Source organism: Anguilla anguilla, chromosome 9 (genome assembly GCF_013347855.1).
Source record: "Anguilla anguilla isolate fAngAng1 chromosome 9, fAngAng1.pri, whole genome shotgun sequence".
In the NCBI taxonomy this organism is placed as follows: Eukaryota; Metazoa; Chordata; class Actinopteri; order Anguilliformes; family Anguillidae; genus Anguilla; species Anguilla anguilla.
The window spans coordinates 39997924-40018767 of NC_049209.1; the positions used below are offsets into that span (position 1 = coordinate 39997924).

The 20844-nt window shown below is 38.3% G+C and overlaps 1 protein-coding gene across 3 annotated transcripts in view; it reads left to right on the forward strand.

Annotated features, from left to right (window-relative positions):
* The window catches only part of LOC118235586 (contactin-5-like), a 350615-nt gene that overhangs the window by 307850 nt on the left and 21921 nt on the right, over positions 1-20844 (forward strand). For 2 of the 3 annotated variants that reach the window (XM_035433066.1, XM_035433067.1), the window contains exons 15-18: positions 5157-5277; positions 11271-11429; positions 13414-13563; positions 18186-18256. In XM_035433066.1, coding sequence (XP_035288957.1) covers positions 5157-5277; positions 11271-11429; positions 13414-13563; positions 18186-18256 — 501 coding nt within the window. The remainder of the gene's footprint in view (positions 1-5156; positions 5278-11270; positions 11430-13413; positions 13564-18185; positions 18257-20844) is intronic. The other variant, XM_035433068.1, reaches the window with a different exon arrangement.

A 20844-nucleotide genomic window follows, 5' to 3' on the forward strand; every position in this document is an offset into this window, starting at 1 on the left:
ACAAACTGTGAAATGGCATTTAGCAGATGCTCTTATCCAGAGCAATTTTCACAGCATACTTTGCACATACAGTCCATTTATCCAGCTGCGTATTTAACAAAGCAACTGAAGTCAAGTTCCCCGACCATTATACTGCACTGACACCCCCAGAATGAATCATTGTTCTCTGATAACTATAGTCCCGGGGAGACTACTTGGTTTGACAAAGGCTAGCAGGCCTTCATTAAACATCCTTAATAGGGCCATCTATTGTTTGTCTGCTGTGTTTAACCCAATGCATTCTATGGGTTTAATTTTCGAATAATCATTGTCTTTTAATAGAGGATTTAAGCAATTAGACCGTCCTTCAGATGAGATTAACCCAAAGTCCTCACTCATTGTGGTCATTAAAGATCCCATAGCACTTTTTGAAAAGATTAGGGGTGTTAACCCCAGTTTCCTAATCAGATTCCTACTAAAATGGCTGTCTACATCTGGCCAAGTAATTATACTCTACATCTGATTGGTTGCACACCCACTTTCATTTCCCTGGTCATCACTATTCTCCATCAATAAGATGTTTAAAGGATCAGATGAAATGTAGAAATATGGTCTGAGAGCTAAGTTGCAGAAACAATCACTTGGATTTGGCTTGCCTTTTTCTTTCCTGACAGAAGTCTAGCAATGCAAGAATTTAAATTTTAAACAAAAAATAGGGAAATTCTTCTGAAGAAATAAATTTATTAGGCTAAAACTGCACAAAGCTAATAAGTAGCCACAGGAGCAAATGCTATCAGCACAGCTGTATATGTGCTGATGCCACGGTGCATTTTGGGAGCTTATTCTATTCCTCAGGCAGCACTGGATAAACCACCGCACTGGGCAATCTTACCTATCATAGTAGAGGAAGTACATGAAGGAGTGGTCAAGGCAGAAACACATCAGTACTTCCTACTTCAAGAAAACAAAATACAAGAAAATAGGCCTAATGTGTAATCAATAATGAGAATAATACACAATCACCTACAGAATCCATAACAGTATGGTACATATATATGAAAATATATATCACACATGTGTATATATAAAAACATACATCTGCATACATATGGCTATACATAGCTAACATAATAAGGCTATAAAGTCAATGCCGTATGTATTTTTTTCAAACGGAATCCCACCAGTTCAGACATGCAGGCTTTAATATGGTATGAATGTCTTCAATTATATAAATATGTCATAAAAACATATGAAAGATATTAGTTATTTTAAGATTTCAAAAAAAAAGAGCTTTGTTGTAAAGAGCTCTGCTTTCCAGCAGCAGCCATTCAAAGTCACTTGACCATATGCATCAAACTCAAATAAGCCAGTGATAATACTTCTTTAATATATCTTCTTTAATACATATCTTTAAAGAGTCCCAGCAGGTTTGTCATGCATGTCCTTCCATTCTGAAAACCGTTCTGGCTATTCGCTATCGCTATTTTCAAGAAACACTTGTTTCTAATTATATGTATGGCAGTATATTAGAATTACTTTTTGCATCTTGGGCAAAGAGCTTCTTGGCTTCCCGTAGTTCTTTTTAACCGTAATAAGGCATATTACAATATTCAGCCTTATTACGCTCAGTGCTGTGAATTTTATATATCTTAGATATAAGATATATAGGTTTTTTCTCAAACTCTCTCGTATGGCTTTGTTCATCCACTGGGCAGACCGCTTCTTCAACTTACTTTTTTTTAGCTTTGGAATAAATTTAGATTGTCCCTCAAGAATAACTCTTTTGGACCTGTCCCACTTTTCATTCAACAAGTTGCACCTAGTTAATATTACTTAAATGTTCTCACATCTTGTTGAAATTGGCTCGTCTAAAATTTAAAGTTCTGGCCACAGATGAGGCCTTGTTAATTTTCCACAATACATCAAAACTAATTGCAGATTGCTAGTCCCATGTGGCTCAATTATTTCTATGCTACACATTCTGTCAGGATCATTACATAGCACCAGATCGAGAATTGATTTCCCTCTTGTAGGCTGATTGACATAGTGTGCCAAAAAAAGGTCATTTATAACATCTAAAAATTCTTCCTCACTTTTTCCTTGTCCTGTCATCAATTCCCAATTAATAGCAGGGTAATTGAGGCCACCCATAATAATGGTCTCACATTCCTGACAAGCTTGTTTTAGGTTTCCATAGAGCTTTGAGTTCACACTACTGTCTGAAGCTGGCGGCTGGTAACACACTCCTACCGTAAGGCCCTTTTTATGTTCCCGTATGAGCTTTATCCAAATATCCTCACTAGGCACGAGCTGGTCAATTTCTGGTGAAGTTTCTGCACATTAAAATTTTCTTTTACATAGAGAGCTACACCCCCACCTCTCTTCCTGGATCTATCCTTCCTAATAAGTTTGTACCCCTCTATATTATATTCATTTACAACACTTTCCATGTGAAACAAGTGTTTTTTATTATACATTTCAGCTTCTGCAATCACAAGTTGATATTGTTTTTTCAGCAAGCTAGCACAGTGGACATACACACAATTCCCTCCAAATGTCCAATTTAGCTAATGCTAGCTGGTTAGCCATCAGCCACAAATAAGCCACAACCAGGCGCAAGGGAATTTTTACGGATTATAAGGTAAAGGACTGTTCCACACATTGTACCGAATTGAACTTTGCCTGTGATTAATGATTAATCTGGGGAGCATTCATTTTCGAAACTGTCCTTGATAAAGAACAAAATAAGATGATCATGGGACAAAAAAGGCTGAGCAGTCTCACTCGCAAATCCTTATTATGTGACTTGTTAAACACCCTGGATTTCAGTGATACCATTAACATCACAGACTTTTCAGCTCAAAAAGCTTCTAAATCAGTAGGCTACCCCTTTCTAGTTTCATTAAAACCCTGACCTACTTTGAATGTTAATGTGACATGTTACTGCGTAGATTATTAATCCTACACTACATTGGACCTATAAGTAGGTGGATCTGTTGTGTGTGTAGGTCTGCGCTTATTGCTACTGTCCATTATTATTTGGATTTGATTTGCTGCAGATTCTTAATGTATGCAATATAATTGTGCTGCTGATTATATTATTGAGATGCAATTGACTGTAAGTTATAGTTGCTGTGTTCTTCATGTGTGAGCAGTTTGCTGAGTAGCAGCAGGCTTACATATGACAGTGTATTGTTATGTGTTCATGTTTGCTAGGCTATAGCTCCTCTGTCATGAACAGTTGTCTGATAGCAGCAATAATTCAAAGATGTGAGCTATTGTTGATTTCACTTCATTTTATTTGTAATCAACTTAGGCGGCAGGCCTAGACCTAGCACTTATTTTCTGCGCTATCAGATAATTCATTTATTTTTACTTGATTTTTTTTTTGGGGGGGGGGGGGGGGTTTAAAGACTCTTGTTGGTGGGATATCATGAACTCCAGCAAGTACTGTACCTGGCCATTTTTGTCAAAATATGGATTGCCACTTGTTGGAGTTCACAATTCCAGTGACCTTAACAGTGGACCAGTTGGTGCAAAACAAGCCCATAACATCAAAGTTGTAGGTATGACGTCCTTTTCAACATAACCATTCTTCTTTAATAACATTAATTGAAAAATCCTGACAGAACAAGCATGGGGAGTTTTAAAATTACTAAACTGAAATGGGACTGACACCCCCTGCCCCCAAGTGCTGATTACTTTCCCTAACACGTTAGCTAAGGACAAGGTGCATGGGAGAGATGAAACAGAAGCTGTAGTATGAATCACAGGACTGTTGGCCTTGAAAGTGTTGAATTGATGGATCCAGTCTGAAGCAAGTCAGCTGGGGAAAGACCCTGTTACATCATAAATAGCAGCTCTCCATCCTTTTCAGGCTACTGACTACTTCCAATGATAGCCTGTGATCAGGCAGCTAAAAGGAGGGATATCCTCTCCACTATACTGAGCCCACACTGTTTCTCCACAAATGCAAAGCTGGCAGAAAGAGCTTGGCCATTGATTCCTGCCTTTTAATTGGCATCCCATGTTGCAGTAAAAAACTGCCTGTAGAACTGCAAATATCTCCCCGCGCTGCCTGAGTCCTTCTCATTTCAAGCCAGGGAGGAAACCACCCTGTGTATAGCTAGGCCCTCTGGCTTCTTAATCCACAAGAGCCAGATACTCAAAAGTAGGCAGTATACTTCGTAAGAAGCAGAACTTTTTGAGTAAAAAGACGCAATGAGAACAACTGAAGAACAAAAAGACGCGGTGTTGTGTGTTCTCACGGTGCAGTGTGCAACGGCCTCCAGGGAGAACTTTTAGAAAATGTGTTTCTTGTTCTCCAACCTCCCCCTCTCAGATATTGGTCCAAATATCACATGTTTGGTTACGTCACGGTTGAGAGTTCAGAGGGCGGACTTCACATGCTAACGGACGGAGAGTCAACACCAATCTCTCTTCTGTAGGCTAGAGATGGGAATTCTGTGAGTTCCTGCATGTTTGATGAATGGTGCTACTCGTTTCAGCAAGTCATCAAAATGCCTAGCACACATTCGGAAATAAGAGAAAGTGGACCCCCTCATCTAAACTCTGCATTTGCCGAATGTACAGACAAAACTCTCCTTTCTCCGTCCTACTCTGATTTAGAGGGCGAACGTACCATCTCCTTCGCCTTTTTTTATTCTTTTGCATAGCTAGATAAACTAAAGCCGCTTTAAACACTTTAAACTTTTTGTTTTGTGTTGTGATCTCATGTAGCCCTTCTCTTTATACATCCATGGCGTAGCCACGAGACAGAGGTCCGGGCAAGATTCCAGCCCTGGTGAATAGCTGCCTCGTAATTATTCATGCCCCAGCGGCGTGGAGTGGCTTTAAACGGTGCGGTGTTCTCACTGAGTATACCGACAACAGTGTTCGTGGACATGTTTGCCGGTGGTTCTCAATCCTGAAGTTCTTTCTTCTTACTGAGTATGCTGCCAGCAGGACATTGTATTGATGTTGTGAAAACAAATTAGCAGTGTTCTTATTTGCTTCTCCTCACTCCCCACTCTTCCGCTCCATCGACTTCTAATTCTTCTTCACCTTATCCTTCTCTTTTCTTTATTCTCCTTTTCTCTTTTCTCCTGTCCTTCTCCTCCATTATATTTTTCTCCTTTCTTTTTTTTGTTTATTTTGCATGCTGTCCCATCTTGCAGCAGTCTTCCACTGCAGACCTGATGATCAGGAGCATCCTCCTGAAACATGCTGGGAAGTATGGTTGCCAGACGCAGACCAGTGCGGACACAGTGTACGCCGAGGCGGAGCTGCAGGTCCGAGGTGAGCTGCTTACCTGTACTGGGCGATCCTTGCAAACCCTCCACACCCCCCCCCCCAATGAGTTCTTTCATCCGCCTGCTGGAGGACTCCTCTGTTAAAAGCCTGACTGGTCAAATATGGTGTTCCAGAAACCATGTCTAAAATGGTGTCGGGGAAGTGAGGATTAAGTATAAATATGTTTTCTTTTCTGAATCCAGTGGTTGCAACAGTTAATGCCCCTGTTATAATGTGCAACACTCTGAATACTGACGTATTCAACCTACATTTAAAATATAATTTATGTGATTTTATTTAATAATTATTATTGAAAATGGCATGTATCAGTTAAATTGACAAATTCTTTGATAGGTCAGTAAAACAGCAACCTGGTGGAGTCCACCAATAAGTAGAGCTGCCGGATCTATTAAATCGCAATCATTTTAAGCTTAATAAGAATGCCTGCCACCATGGGGCATATAGGCAATCTTTTGTCTTTTTTTCCTTTTTAATCTTACCTGATGCCATAATAAATAACCAAACATCATAGGCCATGTGAAAGGCTTCCAGGAAAAAAAAGAGGTGTTTATCAGACAGCTAATCACAAGCAAGGTTGAGCTGCTTCTATGTGATCATGTGATTTGCATTTTCAGTCAGATGGAAGCTGCAACGCCTTGCTGCTGATTGGCTGTTTTATCAGCACCAAATAGATATCAGTGATGTTTTTTCCTGGAAGCATTTCACATAACCTCTGACATTTGGTTGTTTACTACTGCATCAGTTACGATCAAACAAAAAAGATTGCCTATATACCCCATGGCAGCAGTTATTCTTATTATGTCTAAAAATATAGCGATTCCATAGATCTTGCAGCCTTACCAACAAATCAAAGCAAACTCTGTATCAGGCCTTAAGATTGAATAATTTTATTGAATGAGAAACAGTCAATTACAATAATGAAATTAAATCATACATGCATTATTGAATGTAGGCTCACTACTTATAATCAACAAGGCATTAAATAAGATTTCAATTTGAAATTACCAGAAAAAAAGAGTCCGTTAAGCATGACCTTGCCAGAGTATTACCCTCTTCATTTTCATCGCAACAGGAACAAATGGAAATGAGCAAAAAACACACAACCAAGGAACCACCACCAGTATAAAAAAGAGGGCAGCCCTTCTTCTCCAAGGTTTTAAATCCAACTGCAAAACCAACTAAAAGCTTTTTCCTTCAGCCATCATAAATACCCTCCCCAGAAGGGCTTGGGGATGCTTGCCCTGATTGGGTGATGCTGATAAGCTGTGGAAGGGGGAATGAGGCTAATTTATGACAAGGACTAGTTTATCTAAAAGCTTAAAATTTACCTACTAAAGTGACCGTACATTGTTGAAATCAGGGCTAAGCACCTTGATATTAATATCATAAGATTAATTTAGTCTCTTTCTAAAAAGACTTGAATATGTTAGGAAGTAATCCAGCTGAGCTATTGAATTTTCTCCTGCTTTTAACAACAGAAGTTGCAGGCAATAATTCTTAGGTTCAGCCATTAGTGTAATTTCTACCTTTGGGAAAAGTATTATCTATGTTATAAGTTATACCATGCTGACCTCCACTTGAAGCCAGAGCTGTCCTCCAAAAATGTAAATTCCAAACTGGAAATCATTTTTGCGTAGGCATTAAGACTTTCATTTGATTTCAAGATGACCAAGACCCTTACGGTAATTTGTGGCTACACTGGGCCCAGATACCCCATAAATAGCTCTGTGTTCTGTTGTCTCTACATATTTTGCATGCTTAGATTAATCTACACACTGATATCTGACATGGAAAGAAGGGGCCACTTTGAATAAAACACCTGTGGCCCACCTGTCTGGCCCACCCATAAAGAACATTACTTTTTATACTTCTCTCTGTATTTATGAACAGGGAATGTAACATAGTACAGTGCAGAAGATTGGACTGTGTCATAGAGTTTGGGTTCCAAAAAACACAGCTCTGAAAATTTTAATATCATAATATTAAATATTAAATATTTTCAATTGATGCTTGCATCTACTGCTTTTATCTGGTTAAACTACAACGTCTATCTGTAACTAAATGAGACAGGATGGTTACGGATTCAAACTAACCTTAACCTTAACCAAGAGGTTTTTACAGTGTCCACGTGCTTCTTGAAGTCTCAACACAAAGACATGAAGGCCCCTCTGGGCTGCTCCCGTGGTGACATACGTTGCATATTAATGCTGTTTAATGCAAATGTTCAGCACCTCTCCAGTGGTCACAGAACATTGATTCTCATTAGGTATACCAGCTGCCAGCTCTTAATTTACAGCTGTTTCTTTCAGAATCCTCACAGTAACAGATTTCACTTATTTCAGATGGCTGAAGTAAACATATGCCTCTCTGAAAAAAAAACATGTCCATTATTCTTTATGGGTAGTTATCTCTGGTGGGAGTTCAATGACTTTTGGATCCCTGTTGTGTCCTTTGGTATATGTCTGCTGGTTGGCTTTACCAGCTTTGTATTTGTTGCTTGTAGCATTTGTAAAAAAATAAAAAATGTAGTCACCTTCTGTACAGTGAGATCCATAATGTTTGGGACAAAGACATATTTTTCTTGATTTGACTCCTTTTTAGATTTGTAATCAAACAATTCACATGCATTTCACAAGTGCACATTATAAGCTTTTATTTAACCCCTTAGCGCACATGCCAAATCTGGCCAATCCATGTCCATTTAGGGGGTACCCTATTTAAAGCTTTATAACTCCAGATGTGAACATCACAGAGACTTGAAAAATGGCTTAAATGAAGCATTTGTACAATTTACAATACTAACGCAGATTAGTTTACATTCATAATTTTGGAAGAAATAAAGTGCCACAAATGCAATTGTCTAGACAAAAAATCAAAAATGAATTTGCACTTTTTTAGTTTCCAATGAAATACTGAGAGATTGCATATATACAGCAGGTTAAAGTGTACATGTCCTGGATCAAAAACTTTTTGACCACAAGTTCATAATCTAAGGGTGGGTATGTAGAACTACTAAAGATCTATGAAGCAAAAACTAAGCAGTGTACCCAGCATCTCCAAATCTACCCAAAATGTCTAAATTATGCATTGCTGTAAATCACAACAAATTCACATATTTCGCTACAAATCAACTGTTTATACTCAAGAAACTCACTGTTGCATCATTTTCAAGTGGTAATTACAATATTTCTGTCAGTACAGTGGTCTAAAATAGCTAGTGGTCCAGAAACATATCCAAAATCTCTCCAAAAAGGAATATAATGTTATATAATGTATATATATATAATATATACATATATATATATATAATATAATGTATAATGTATAATTTTTTGTCCATTGTAAAACAGCTAAATGAGCCCCTTATGAAGGTTTAAGATGAACAATATCAGATTTAAAAATGATGCCAAAAACACTGTCACAGTGCTGTACAGTACCTAAATGTGTAACCGTCCACCATGTTTTGGCAATGTTCCAACACTCTCGTCATCACTATTGCATGCATCACGAAAACTATTACACTACTAACTAATGCTTATAGTGTGAAATATCCACATTATATAATACCACTAACCCATTTAAAGAGACTCAATTTCAAAAATAACGTATATAACCAAAATATTTTGAGCAGTAATACTTACATAGCAATGATGAAATTTTATCTGTGTTGAGTAGATGGAGACAGACAGTAAATCAATGATAGTTCTATCCACTTCTGTTTTGCTCCAGAAAACGATGTCAGATAGGTCTATCAGCAAACATATGGCTTCGCTATGCCCAGAAGTCCTCAATAATAATAGTATTTTCCAAGAAATTACAAAAAATCGTCCACAACGTTTCGTTGGGTGCAGTGTCTTTTACTGCTACCACAGAGTGAATGCGTAAGTGAATGCGATGATAAGAAAATGTTCGGTTAAGCTGACCTATAAAACGCTATTCCAAAAGAAAAATTAGACATGTTATACATCGTTAGAAAGCTTATACTCTCGCCTACTGAATAAACGAATTGTCAATCAACCCAAACTGTATTAAAAAGGGCGACAACGCCGTAAACAACACGTGGGGTATTACACACATCTATTTTGGAAGGTACCCAGGCATCACAAATGCACGTACACAGATTGTCCAAGACAATATATGACCACTCAGTCTCAAAAGGGACATCTCTACGCGTAAAACCAATGGTAAGGTTGTATATTTATTCAATATTTAGTCGCAGATATTGACTGTAGAATGAAGTGGTATAATTTTTTTTTTAACTTTGTCTCGTTTATTTCGTTATTTAGTGAGCAGCGTTTTCACTGCTGTATTGGCATATCTTAGGGCTATTGTCGGGTTTATATTGTTGCTATGACGAAATACGATTTTTGAGTGGTGAAAGAATATTTTTATGAATGCCCAGATAAACAATATTTTCCATTATGTCATGGGTGGGGGGTGTAGTTGCAGATGAGACTACAGGGAGGGGGTGCTTGTTAAATCAACGACCTGAGCGACAATGGTGGCACTGCAAAACTCCGTATTCGGCATAGTTGTCGTGTATCGTCTACTAATGAAACTAAAACAAAGCGTTTCTGTTTTTAACTTGTAGCCTACTTTGGTTGCAGTAGCACTGAATGTCTGAGTTCAGTAATCTTGGCACGCTGGCGTGCCGACCACTAGGGGCTTTGCGCTAAGAGGTTAAGGGCGTTTTTATACACTTTGGTTTCACCACATAGAAATCATAGCACATAGTCGCCCAATTTCAGGACACCATAGTATTTAGGATGTATTAATGTTATGGAAATTAAATGAGTCATATTTAGTACATTTTCTTTGATTTATTTGGGGATGTGAATGCATAAAGACTTGATTTCTATGTCAACAATTAAAATGTTGTTGTTAGTGATTTCAAACTGTAATGAAGCAAAGTACACAGCTATGCATTATATTTGTGCCTCTACACAAATATAATGCATAGCTGTCAACCAATTAGAATTGAGTGTAAAATAATTGAGTAAAAAAGCCCTTTAAGCACCTGTGAATTGTTTGTTTACAATTCTAAAATTGTGGAGTACAAAGCCAAATACTTTTATAAAAATATGTCTTTGTCTCAAACATTATGTAGCTCACTGTACACTCATACACACATACATAAATGTGTGTGTATGTGTGTGTGTGTGTGTGTGAGAGAGAGAGAGAGAGAGAGAGAGAGAGAGGCTTATCTGCTGAATCAGAACAGGCAATATCATATTCTTTCAAGAGGTTGTTTTCAGCTGATTGAGTACTGAGCACTATCACTCATACAACCCTTTCTCCTTTCTGTAAGGCTAATAAAGTAGTCTCAGCAGCTGAAGGATCAATTTTTCAACTTGCCGGTTCTCCAGTATCACTGGCTGAAGTTGTCATAAGGCAATTATTCCGTCTAAATAAATAAATAAATTGTTATAGGGGTTGGGGGCAGTGCACCAGATAGGTTTTATGAATATTTTGAATGAGGTTAAATTCAGTTGTAAGTTTTTAGTCATTACATTACATTACAGGCATTTAGCAGATGCTCTTATCCAGAGCGACTTACACAACTTTTACATAGCATTTTTACATTGTATCCATTTATACAGCTGGATATATACTGAAGCAATTTCGGTTAAGTACCTTGCTCAAGGGTACAACGGCAGTGTCCTACCTGGGAATCGAACCTGCGACCTTTCGGTTACAAGCCCAGTTCCTTACCCACTGTGCTACACTCCGTCAATATTTAACAGTTAGACTGCTAACTCTGATCGTTCTTCGCGAAATACTCTATTAAGCTTAAAAATAAATGAAGAAACATATGCATACACGAGCAAGTCCTAAACTCAATAATGTTTAATTAATTGCTTAACTGATAGTCCTGACCTCAATAATAAATAAATGAATGAATAAAACTCTTGAACTCTGCACATGGAGGAAAGATTGCAATTCTCTCACTGAGCTTCCTTGTTTTTCCTTTTTTCCAGGTCCCCCTGGGCCCCCGGGAGTTGTCATTGTGGAGGAAATCACGGATGTCACGGCAACGCTGTCTTGGAGCCGTGGGGTTGATAACCACAGCCCCATCAGTTCCTACAACCTGCAGGCCAGGAGCCCCTTCTCCCTGGGCTGGCAAACCGTCAGGACAGGTGAGCAGTAGTCACATTAGGAGAGCCTATGTTTATGTTTATATGTTTTTTGTTTTAGCCTGCGCTGATGTTTATGGCTGAAAGAGCACAGCCCACAGCTACAGACTGCTTGCCAATGGCTTGTATGGAGCTGGTCATGGAGTTGTGCATTGGATGATGCTGCATGAAGGGCTTTAAAAAATATAGAATTTATTTTCATGTGTGTTTGTATGGGAATTTCAATAAGCAAACTGGTCATAAAAACTTGGGCTGGTTTTGACCCTTGAGCCCTCTAGTAAATTAATACAGGGGTGCTTTGTTTCCCGGTGTGTCCTTGGTTTACATAGTGCACTTTAACACAGTTTCATTTCAGCTTAGCTGTGCTTAAAATGCTCAATATGACACCCATGAAGGTTTAATTATATGGTGCTGACCTTAATTATACACATTTCTTCTCTGAATTAGTTTGGAAGGAATTAGAAAGCCAATGACTCCTCATTTTTCTAAAAATTGTATATAGAAGAGCACTTTCAATAGGAGGTCTTTTCGGTGTGACAGAAAATTAATAGCTTCAGTTTTGTGTACCTTGACAGTAAAACCATAAATTCATAGCCAGTGGTGTCAGGGGACAAAGGCTTTTCAAGTGTGTTCAAAATCAGTTTGAATTCTGCAGATCTGATTATGGCAATAGTGAAGTTTAGGACTCAATAACAGCTTGGCTCTTGTGGGTGAATGAGTCACTTTCCCCTCTTACACTGGTAATAGCTCCAGTCAATGGCATGTTGCTCAGTAAAGAACAATTAAGGTCTTTAGACCGTGTGATACAGAGAGCACACAAAGATAAGCTTACAGAACCTGGAGTGAAGGGGCGATGAGGTTTTTGTCCAGTTCCCTGCAAACACACTTATCAGCTTGTATTTGAGGAGCTGCCAGTTTGACACAATACCCTCCTATTACAGTCAGCGGGAAATGGAAATGCTGATGTAAAGTCACTTAATAGGCTGGTGTTCTGTAAGAAATTCTGTAAATATCAAAAATACCTTTCATCGCAAATAAAATTCTGTGCCAATTATAAACTAATACTCAGGTTTTTTTTTTGTTTTTTAACCTCCAGGAGGTGAACGATTCCTTTAATTACTTGTGAAGAAAGACAATTTGCATCCAATAATTTCGCAGTCACAATGATTGTCTGGTTTTTCTTTAGTACTTGCCCCAACAATGCCAACAATGGTTCAAATGTAGAAATGACAGAAATGACAGAGGAGCTGGGTGAATATAGTTTTTCTTCTGGTAATTCATTAATTTAAGAACCCTCATGTGGTCTAAACATAAGAGGTTAAATTGGTGGGACCCCTGGTGGGAACAGACTGAGCGACTGGCCTGACTGTTCTTGGGTCAGTTTTCCATAGAAAAGTAGAAAAGTCTGCTGAGTTGTTGGGACAGAATGTAAATTCAGTTTGACCTACACCTCTGTCTTTTTTTTTTTAAAACAAAGAAGTTGTGAAAATTACACATGCGCAGTGTCTACCTTTGCCTTTCTGCCTTTGTCTTTCTGGCTTTTAAGTCAAACATGCTCTAAGCCACCCTGGCTTTGAAGTTAACTAGGAATTCAATGGCTTTGGCTTTGAAGTTCAACATGGCATCAGTGGCTCCCTCTGTTCAGTGATCTGCCTCTCTGTGCATAATGTTTTATAATCCTATAGTTATTTTATGTAGGGAAAAGCACAAGTTTGAGTAATGAACTAATTACTACGTACTGTACTATCGATTATATGCTTTTTTGTTTATGCACATGCATGTGCATGCACAACTGAATTTTCAATACATTTATTTATTTAGCTCTGAAAGCTATACAGTTAAAACCCTCGAGATCACAACATGTTTACACAGACTATGTCTTCATTCAATTTCATCAATGTGTTTCTCATTCGTATGTGTTCATTTGATTTAATTGTATGTGAGCATGTGGGGTGACAGGTGCGTTGTTTGTGGCTCCTTCCCCCAGACCCTGAGCATGTGACGGGGGATATGGAGTCAGCCATGGCCGTGCAACTGAACCCTTGGGTGGAGTATGAGTTTCGGGTGGTGGCCAGCAATGCCATCGGTACAGGGGACCCCAGTGCCCCCTCCAGAGTCGTCAGAACTAAGGAAGCAGGTATCGCCATGCCTTTAGATATTTGTAGTGTTAGTCAGAGTTCTCCTGCCCATATTCTCATTTTATCCAGGTTTAAATTCCAGATCAGAGCATGTATGCAAAAAGGCATCTCAGAGTAGGGGTACTGCTCTAGGATCAGGTTTCCCCTGTGTATATTTTCCTGTTTTTTACTACTTATCAGGGGTGGACAGTAACAAAGTACATGTACTTCATTACTGTACTTAAGTACCTTTTTCAAGTATCTGTACTTTACTCAAGTGTTTCAATTTTGGGAGACTTTTTACTTTCACTCCACTACATTTCTGTTACTCGTTACTTTGATGTGGCGAAAATGGATTGTCTAAAAGATCCTATTGAATAATATGACATCACTTTCATGCTGAAGCCTACCAATCAGGGCACAACGCGCGTTTCGATCGGCTCATGACACTTTGAACCAAAGACATTAGCTAGGTGGGAAGGCGAGTAGAGACAGGTGATTTGGAACACAGAGAGACAGCTTAACAGTCAAAAGTACATCTTAAAACAGTATATCAGCTCGGTTTATCAGCAAACATATGCCTCAGCCACGCTCAGAATTTCTCAAGAATAATAGTATTTTCCAAGAAACAACGAAAGTCATCGATAAAATTTCGCCAGGTGCAGTGTCTTTTACCTACGAGTTGGGGTGATAAAGCGTTGCTTTCACTGCTACCACAGACTGAATGCGTAATGCAGCTATAATGAGACAAAACTTTTGAATATGCTGGTATATAAAACGGTATTACAAAAGTAAAATTAGACGTATTGTACATTGTTAGAAAGCTTATTCTGTCACCTATTGGATTGATTAACTGTAGATCAAGCCAGATTGTACTACAAAGGACGACAACATGGAAAGCAACATGTGTGGTATTACAAGCTGGCGTCATTTTCTGGAGTAAGACCGGCCAGAAGCTGCTGCACACGTGTTGTTGTCGGCGTTGTTGCCCTTTTTAGTACAGTCTGGCCTGATTGAGAATTCATTTATTCAGTAGGTGAGAGTGTAAGCTTTCTAACTATGTATAACACGTCTAATTTTGGTTTTGGAATATTGTTTTATAGGTCAACCATAAGTTTTCTCATCATCGCATTCACTTACGCATTCACTCTGTGTTAGCAGTCAAAGACGCTGCACCTGATGAAACACTGTCAACGATTTTTCGTAATTTCTTGGGAAATACTATTATTATTGAGGACTTCTGGGTATGTCTAAGCCATATGTTTGTTGATATACCTAGCTGACACCGTTTTCATTTGTAATTTTCCGCATTAAGCTATGACCTGTTGCCTGTGCTATATCCTTTCTGGTAGCTATGTCGCCGGGAAACCTCAATGTATTTTGATATTTGATAGTGAAATATTGGAATTGATGGTGCCTTCGTTCCATTTTTTACATTAAACTGTGAATTTGTATTTATATCATAGTTTTCACTCTTACATACAGTATGTTAGGAGGTGAACAATTTAGTTTGCCTACTGTATTTTAAAATAGTTCATGTCAGCAACCCCTGACAAACATAACCATACTAAATAATAGTACTTTTTACTTTTGATACTTAAGTATTTTTAAAATCAGGTACTTTTGTACTTTGACTCAAGTAGAAATTTAAATTGAAGACTTCTACTTTTAGTGGAGTAATATTTAGCAAGGGTATCTGTACTTTCACTGAAGTACAGGATTTGTGTACTTCGTCCACGACTGCTAGTTATGAAGTGCTTTTGAAGCACTTCATGGCCTTGCCATGTCTATATCGCTCTACTTCTAAGTACCATACAGCATAAGGAGGGTGAATAGGTCATCACAGAGAAATCTCCCTACTGCCCCAGGTTCCAGACTAAAATGGAAAGGTGACAGATTTTTCTCTGTGTGGGCCCCAAGCTCGGGAATGCTTTTGAGAAGCAGGCAATTCTGGTTTTAAGGCTCTTTTAAAAACACTTTTTCCAATTAGTTTTTATTGAATTTTATTTCATTTATAAATGATTTGTCTTAAGATTGTTTTTTAATATTGTTTTATCCTTTTTAATGTTCCTTCCTTGCTTAAGGATGTGTTTTGTTTTATGATCCAGTGTTGTTTATTTTATCTCTGAGCACCATGTACTGAAAAGTTATGATGATGATGATGATGATGATTATTATTATTATTATTATTATTATTATTATTATTATTATTATTATACATCACAACCTTATTTATTATATGATCCTAGAGTGCATATATACTAGGGATGGGCATGAGTACTTGAGCAGTCGAGTGCATGAAAGACAAGGACTGCTCAAGCACTTTTTTTTGCCTTTAACAATGTGACACACACATATTAGGCCTACTAAAATAATAAATGAGGGTTGGGCTACCATGTGTCTGTTTTCATTTCTTTAAAGTTTGTTTTGGTCAAACATGGTGTACATTGCAAGGGTTGAGTCTGATGAAGCATACTGTCAGTGACACATTGCCTAGCAGGGAAGGAGAGCTCAGCAACAACTCTGTTGACAGGGGCTGTCAAATATTTCATTAAAACAGCTGAAAAGGATTGCAACACATTCTAAAAACTACATTGTTGAAATTTGTTTCTCCCAGCATTTGGCAATAATATGGTTAACCTGCTACTGTAAAGATGACACTCCCATTCAAACTACCGAAAAGTCAAAAAATCTGAAAAAATTTAGAAAATCTAGGAAGCTGTAAAAAAATAATAATAATAATAACTGGAAAAATGGCAATAATCACAGAAATCAGAGTGGTGAACTACGATCAGGTTTGAACCATGATCATATCCTTACTTTATGTAACAAGAAGGCATGAATGAAGAAATGATTATGCTTAAACTCTGCCAGTTCAGGTATTATAGCAGCAGGCACATCTAAGCTAGTTAGCTTAAGAGTTTGAATTTGTAAGGACATTTAACTGAAACAGTCAAGGGCCAGTATTTGGTATAATTGCTACTTTGACAAATATCTCTTGTGCTGATGTTGTCAATGGCAAATGCATGAAATCATTCAAATTTGGGGGCTGTAATCTCCTTTCTCACAGCTGACATTAATTTTGCTGCTATTGCAGCATGTGTTTGCAGCATTGATTTACCCCCTCTCTGTTTTTGTTATTGTTGAATGTTGAATGAACAGGCATACCTCCGGTCACCAGATTGTGACATGTTGTAAAAGCCGCAGTGCAAATGTTTTTTTTGTTTTTTCATTTGTGTGCCTCTGAAGTTTCTTGAGGTCTGGACACTTTTTTGTCCCTTAAACTTAAATATTGTTGCAAATTCAAAAATTTGACCACTGGGGGAAGCACAAAGTTGTGCATTAATTACAACTTCCCACCACAGCGGATATGCATATCATGGTGTTTCTGGAATTTCCAGGAATTTTATTTTGAAATTAAGACTTAGAAAAAAAAAACAAACAGAGTGATGCACAGAAAACCATCTGAGAATTCTCAAGTAGGGTTTTGCTGGCAGTATAGAATTCCTTGGTTTCATTCAAACAGACAATACAACTGCTGCCTCCTTTAACGCTCTCCTCATGAGCTCTTACCATGGTCATGGTGAGTAAGGGGTGGGGCTGACAATGAGGAGAGATCTTCAATGATAGCTCCCTTTGCTCTATTACAATGTTTTATTGGCTTTGACCCATTGAACAGTTGTTTCATGTTGTAGACCTATTTGAGATTTGACATGCATATTTTACTCAAGCTGCCATATAAATATATCTAGTTCTGTTGTACTGTAGATGCTGGAAGGTGTGCTTTGAACAGATTTTCTAAATGTTTTGTATGCATATATTCATGAAAATAATGTCAAATCCAAGGAGAACAAAAGAAACTGAACATGGAAGGAGCATGAAGTGAACACAGGATGCAAAACATGACTTTCAGGGAACTTTCAGGGAAAGTTGGTACACAAACAGATTCAATTTATTTAGGAAAATTTGCAATTTAACAATGAATCACAAAATAAATATAACAACAGAGCAACAATTAAAATCAAACATCATGTACAATCTGAGTTCAACTCTGTGGGGAAATCATCTGTTCATCCAAAAGAGGAAAAGATGGTCATCAAAGCTGGATGTCATTCAAGATTTTAGAGACACATTTTTAAGTGCAAATATTCCAGTGGGAAACATGAATAATCCCAAATTACATGCAATTGTAAACAAGCTTACAATAATAAAAGGTAGGAAAATTCCATGAGCTAGACAGCTTTGATTGAAGTATGTACCACAGACTGCTGCTTTGCATAACATCTAATATGGCCACTTTTAAATGGGAAATGGGGCTTAAAATTCAGTAAGTTAAATTCAGGAAGTTCAGTTCACTAATTGAACTTTTTTTATTATGTTGTGTAAGCATTGTAATTTTATGTTGTGCTGTGTGATGCTGTTTTATAACAGTGTTGTGCTGTGTGACAGCATTGTGTTTTGGTGTTTTGTGATGGTTTTTTGACTGTGTTTGGTGTTTTGTGACAGTTTTTTGACTGTGTTGTATGATGGTGTTGTGTACTAGTGTTGTGTATATCAGTGTTGGCACAAGTGTGGCAGACTGTGATGGTTCTGATACAGTGTTGGGTGACAGAGTTGTGTGTTCTGATTTTCTTTCCCGCAGTTCCATCGGTGGCTCCGGTGAACGTGAGCGGAGGGAGTGGCCGCAGGCATGAGCTGGTGATCTCATGGGAGGTGAGGTGCGCCGCCAGGGAGACAGCAGACTGAGGGCTCTCCCTGTGAGGTCAGAGGCAGACCGCCTAGCCTTGTCACCTCTGTGGGCCCATTAAACCCCACGCCCCCTCTGTGCGGGACCCTGGTCTCCCCCCACATCATGGGGCACACACAGCCTCAGATTGCCCCCTCCCTGACATTTCATTACTGGCTGGGCAAAAGGGTTTGACACCCAAACTAAGACAGTTCAAGGATAATTGCTTGTATTTGGTTCATCCTTCACATGCCTGTGAACAATACTAATTTACTGTGTGTTTGTGTGTGTGTGCTGAATATGCAATGTTATGTTGGATTCCTGTATCTTGTATCACATAGACCCATCTGAGAGTTGGGAAAACAAACTCTGACCTGGCTTGTAGATATGCATATACCTAATGGGCCCTATCTGGGCGTGTCGAAGTGTCCTTGAGCAAGACACCTAACCCCTAACTGCTCTGGCGAATGAGAGGCATCAATTGTAAAGCGCTTTGGATAAAAGCGCTATATAAATGCAGTCCATTTACCATTTACCATTATATGGGCATTAACTAAACTTGAAGCAAAGGTCCTCGCTATTTACTGTGCAACCAAATCACAATCCAATTCTCCAAGTCCATGAATAGTTCAATGTCCAGTGACCTGTTTTCAAACAGTCCAGGGTCAAAACTCCAGCCAAACAAAGTCGTCTTTCCAAAAACACAGATGTAAACAATACTCCCCCATACTCCAACCACACCATCTATGCTTTCCCCCCACATATACTTTGCAACAAGCAGATTGAAGCCCGAGGCTTGTATTCACAGCTCACAAATAGTTTTATCAATGGAATCTGAACCTATTCAGCCTAGAAGAATTTTCACATATTTATTATTCACATTCTTCATGTTAACCGGGGCTTTATATTAAAATTAAGCTTTTTGGTCATGCCAGGCATTAGACACTTACATTGAAAAAAACATCATATCAACAGTGAAATAATGGTGGTGGATTTGTGGTGGGGATTTTAGGGCCTACTGGTCCTAGGACTCTTGCTAAGGTCAATGGAATCATGGACTCCCGCAAATATCAAAATGTTTGGGCCAAAAATTGGTTTCCTCTGTTTGGATTTGAAGTTCGGACTTGGTTACAAAGAGGCACAGTGATCCCAAGCATACTTCAAAATCAACCAAGAAATGACAAATTGACCACAAAATTACTGTTTTGCAGACTTGTTTTCTACCTCTAGACAAGAGGTTATTCAAAAATGAGTGGTTTGAGTTGAAGGGCATTTCACAAACATAGACCAAAGGATCTAAAAGATAGATTATGTATGGAGGAATGGTTAAAGATCTCCCAGTATGTTCACTAATCTCATAAAACAGTATTGAAGATGACTCAGAAGTGTTATCCCTGCAAATGGAGCATGAACAAAATTCTGAAAACAAGGTGTGAATAACTGTCATATATATTTTTGAGGAATGATGTTACTTGTTCAACAAATTATTTTTCTCAACAGTTGTATACAAAAAATCCCCTTTTTTGAAGATAGATTTCCCATATGTATTGTTTATTTTATGCAATCTTTGTCAAAGGAGTAAATTACTTTGAAGGGCAGTGTACTGCCTAATGCAACTGCACATTTAAAAAAATCAAAACTGTACACACTGAAGTTGTATACTAGTGCCAGTTCATTTCATTGTGTTCTCCCTCCCACAGGAGGCTGTGTTATTGTAACTGGCAGCCTTCATTTAATCCCATAAAAGGTCAGGAAGAACATCCGTTGATAATCTCACCCTTTACGATGTCTGTGTATAGTACCATCAATCTGCCGGCATGGAAAAATGGATATCGCCACAAAAACATTTGACAAGATTCTCGTTAGCATCGCAAGCCATGATGGGAATATCATGGAAAAGAAGCGACCAGTGAATGCGTAATGGTGGGTGTTTTTCAAACGAGGGCAGTTAAAGACACTATTATCTGGGGAGCTGGGAACAGATGCAGCTGTAACCAATGTTTTTTTTCTTTTTTCAAGTTATTATGTCTGGAGACCCAACTGTCACTGGGTAAAATAACTGTCATCTGAAGTTAATTTTACCTCAGCAGTGACATTATTAGGGAAAAAATATAGTTCCAGATGGGGTGACTGCTGGCATTGTTGATGTGTTGTTCATTATAAACAAGACAAAGCACTATATGTATAATGTTCATTTTAATGGACTTCCATGTCTTTTCGTACAGTTTGGTTACAAGAACAGCTTCTGCGAGGCCTAGTGCAGAACCAATACAGCAGCAGTTTAATGAGAAAGAAAGCTTGCAGTCTTTATAAGTTTTTAAGGTTTACGATTAGTCGCCGTGCCTTTCTCCTGGTATGCCGTCAGTTGGATACCATGTGGTCCTGCGCATGTGTCAGTATGTGTAATACATCTATGTAAGCTTATATGATCTAACCAGAACTGTTAAACCACAGTTGTTTAACCAGTTGTAATGTATAATTCCTATATAAGCTTTCATAATTTGAACAGAACTGTGAAATTCATTTTTAGTAGTGCGTGCAAGTTAAATATGAACCTTAACAAACATTTAGGTTT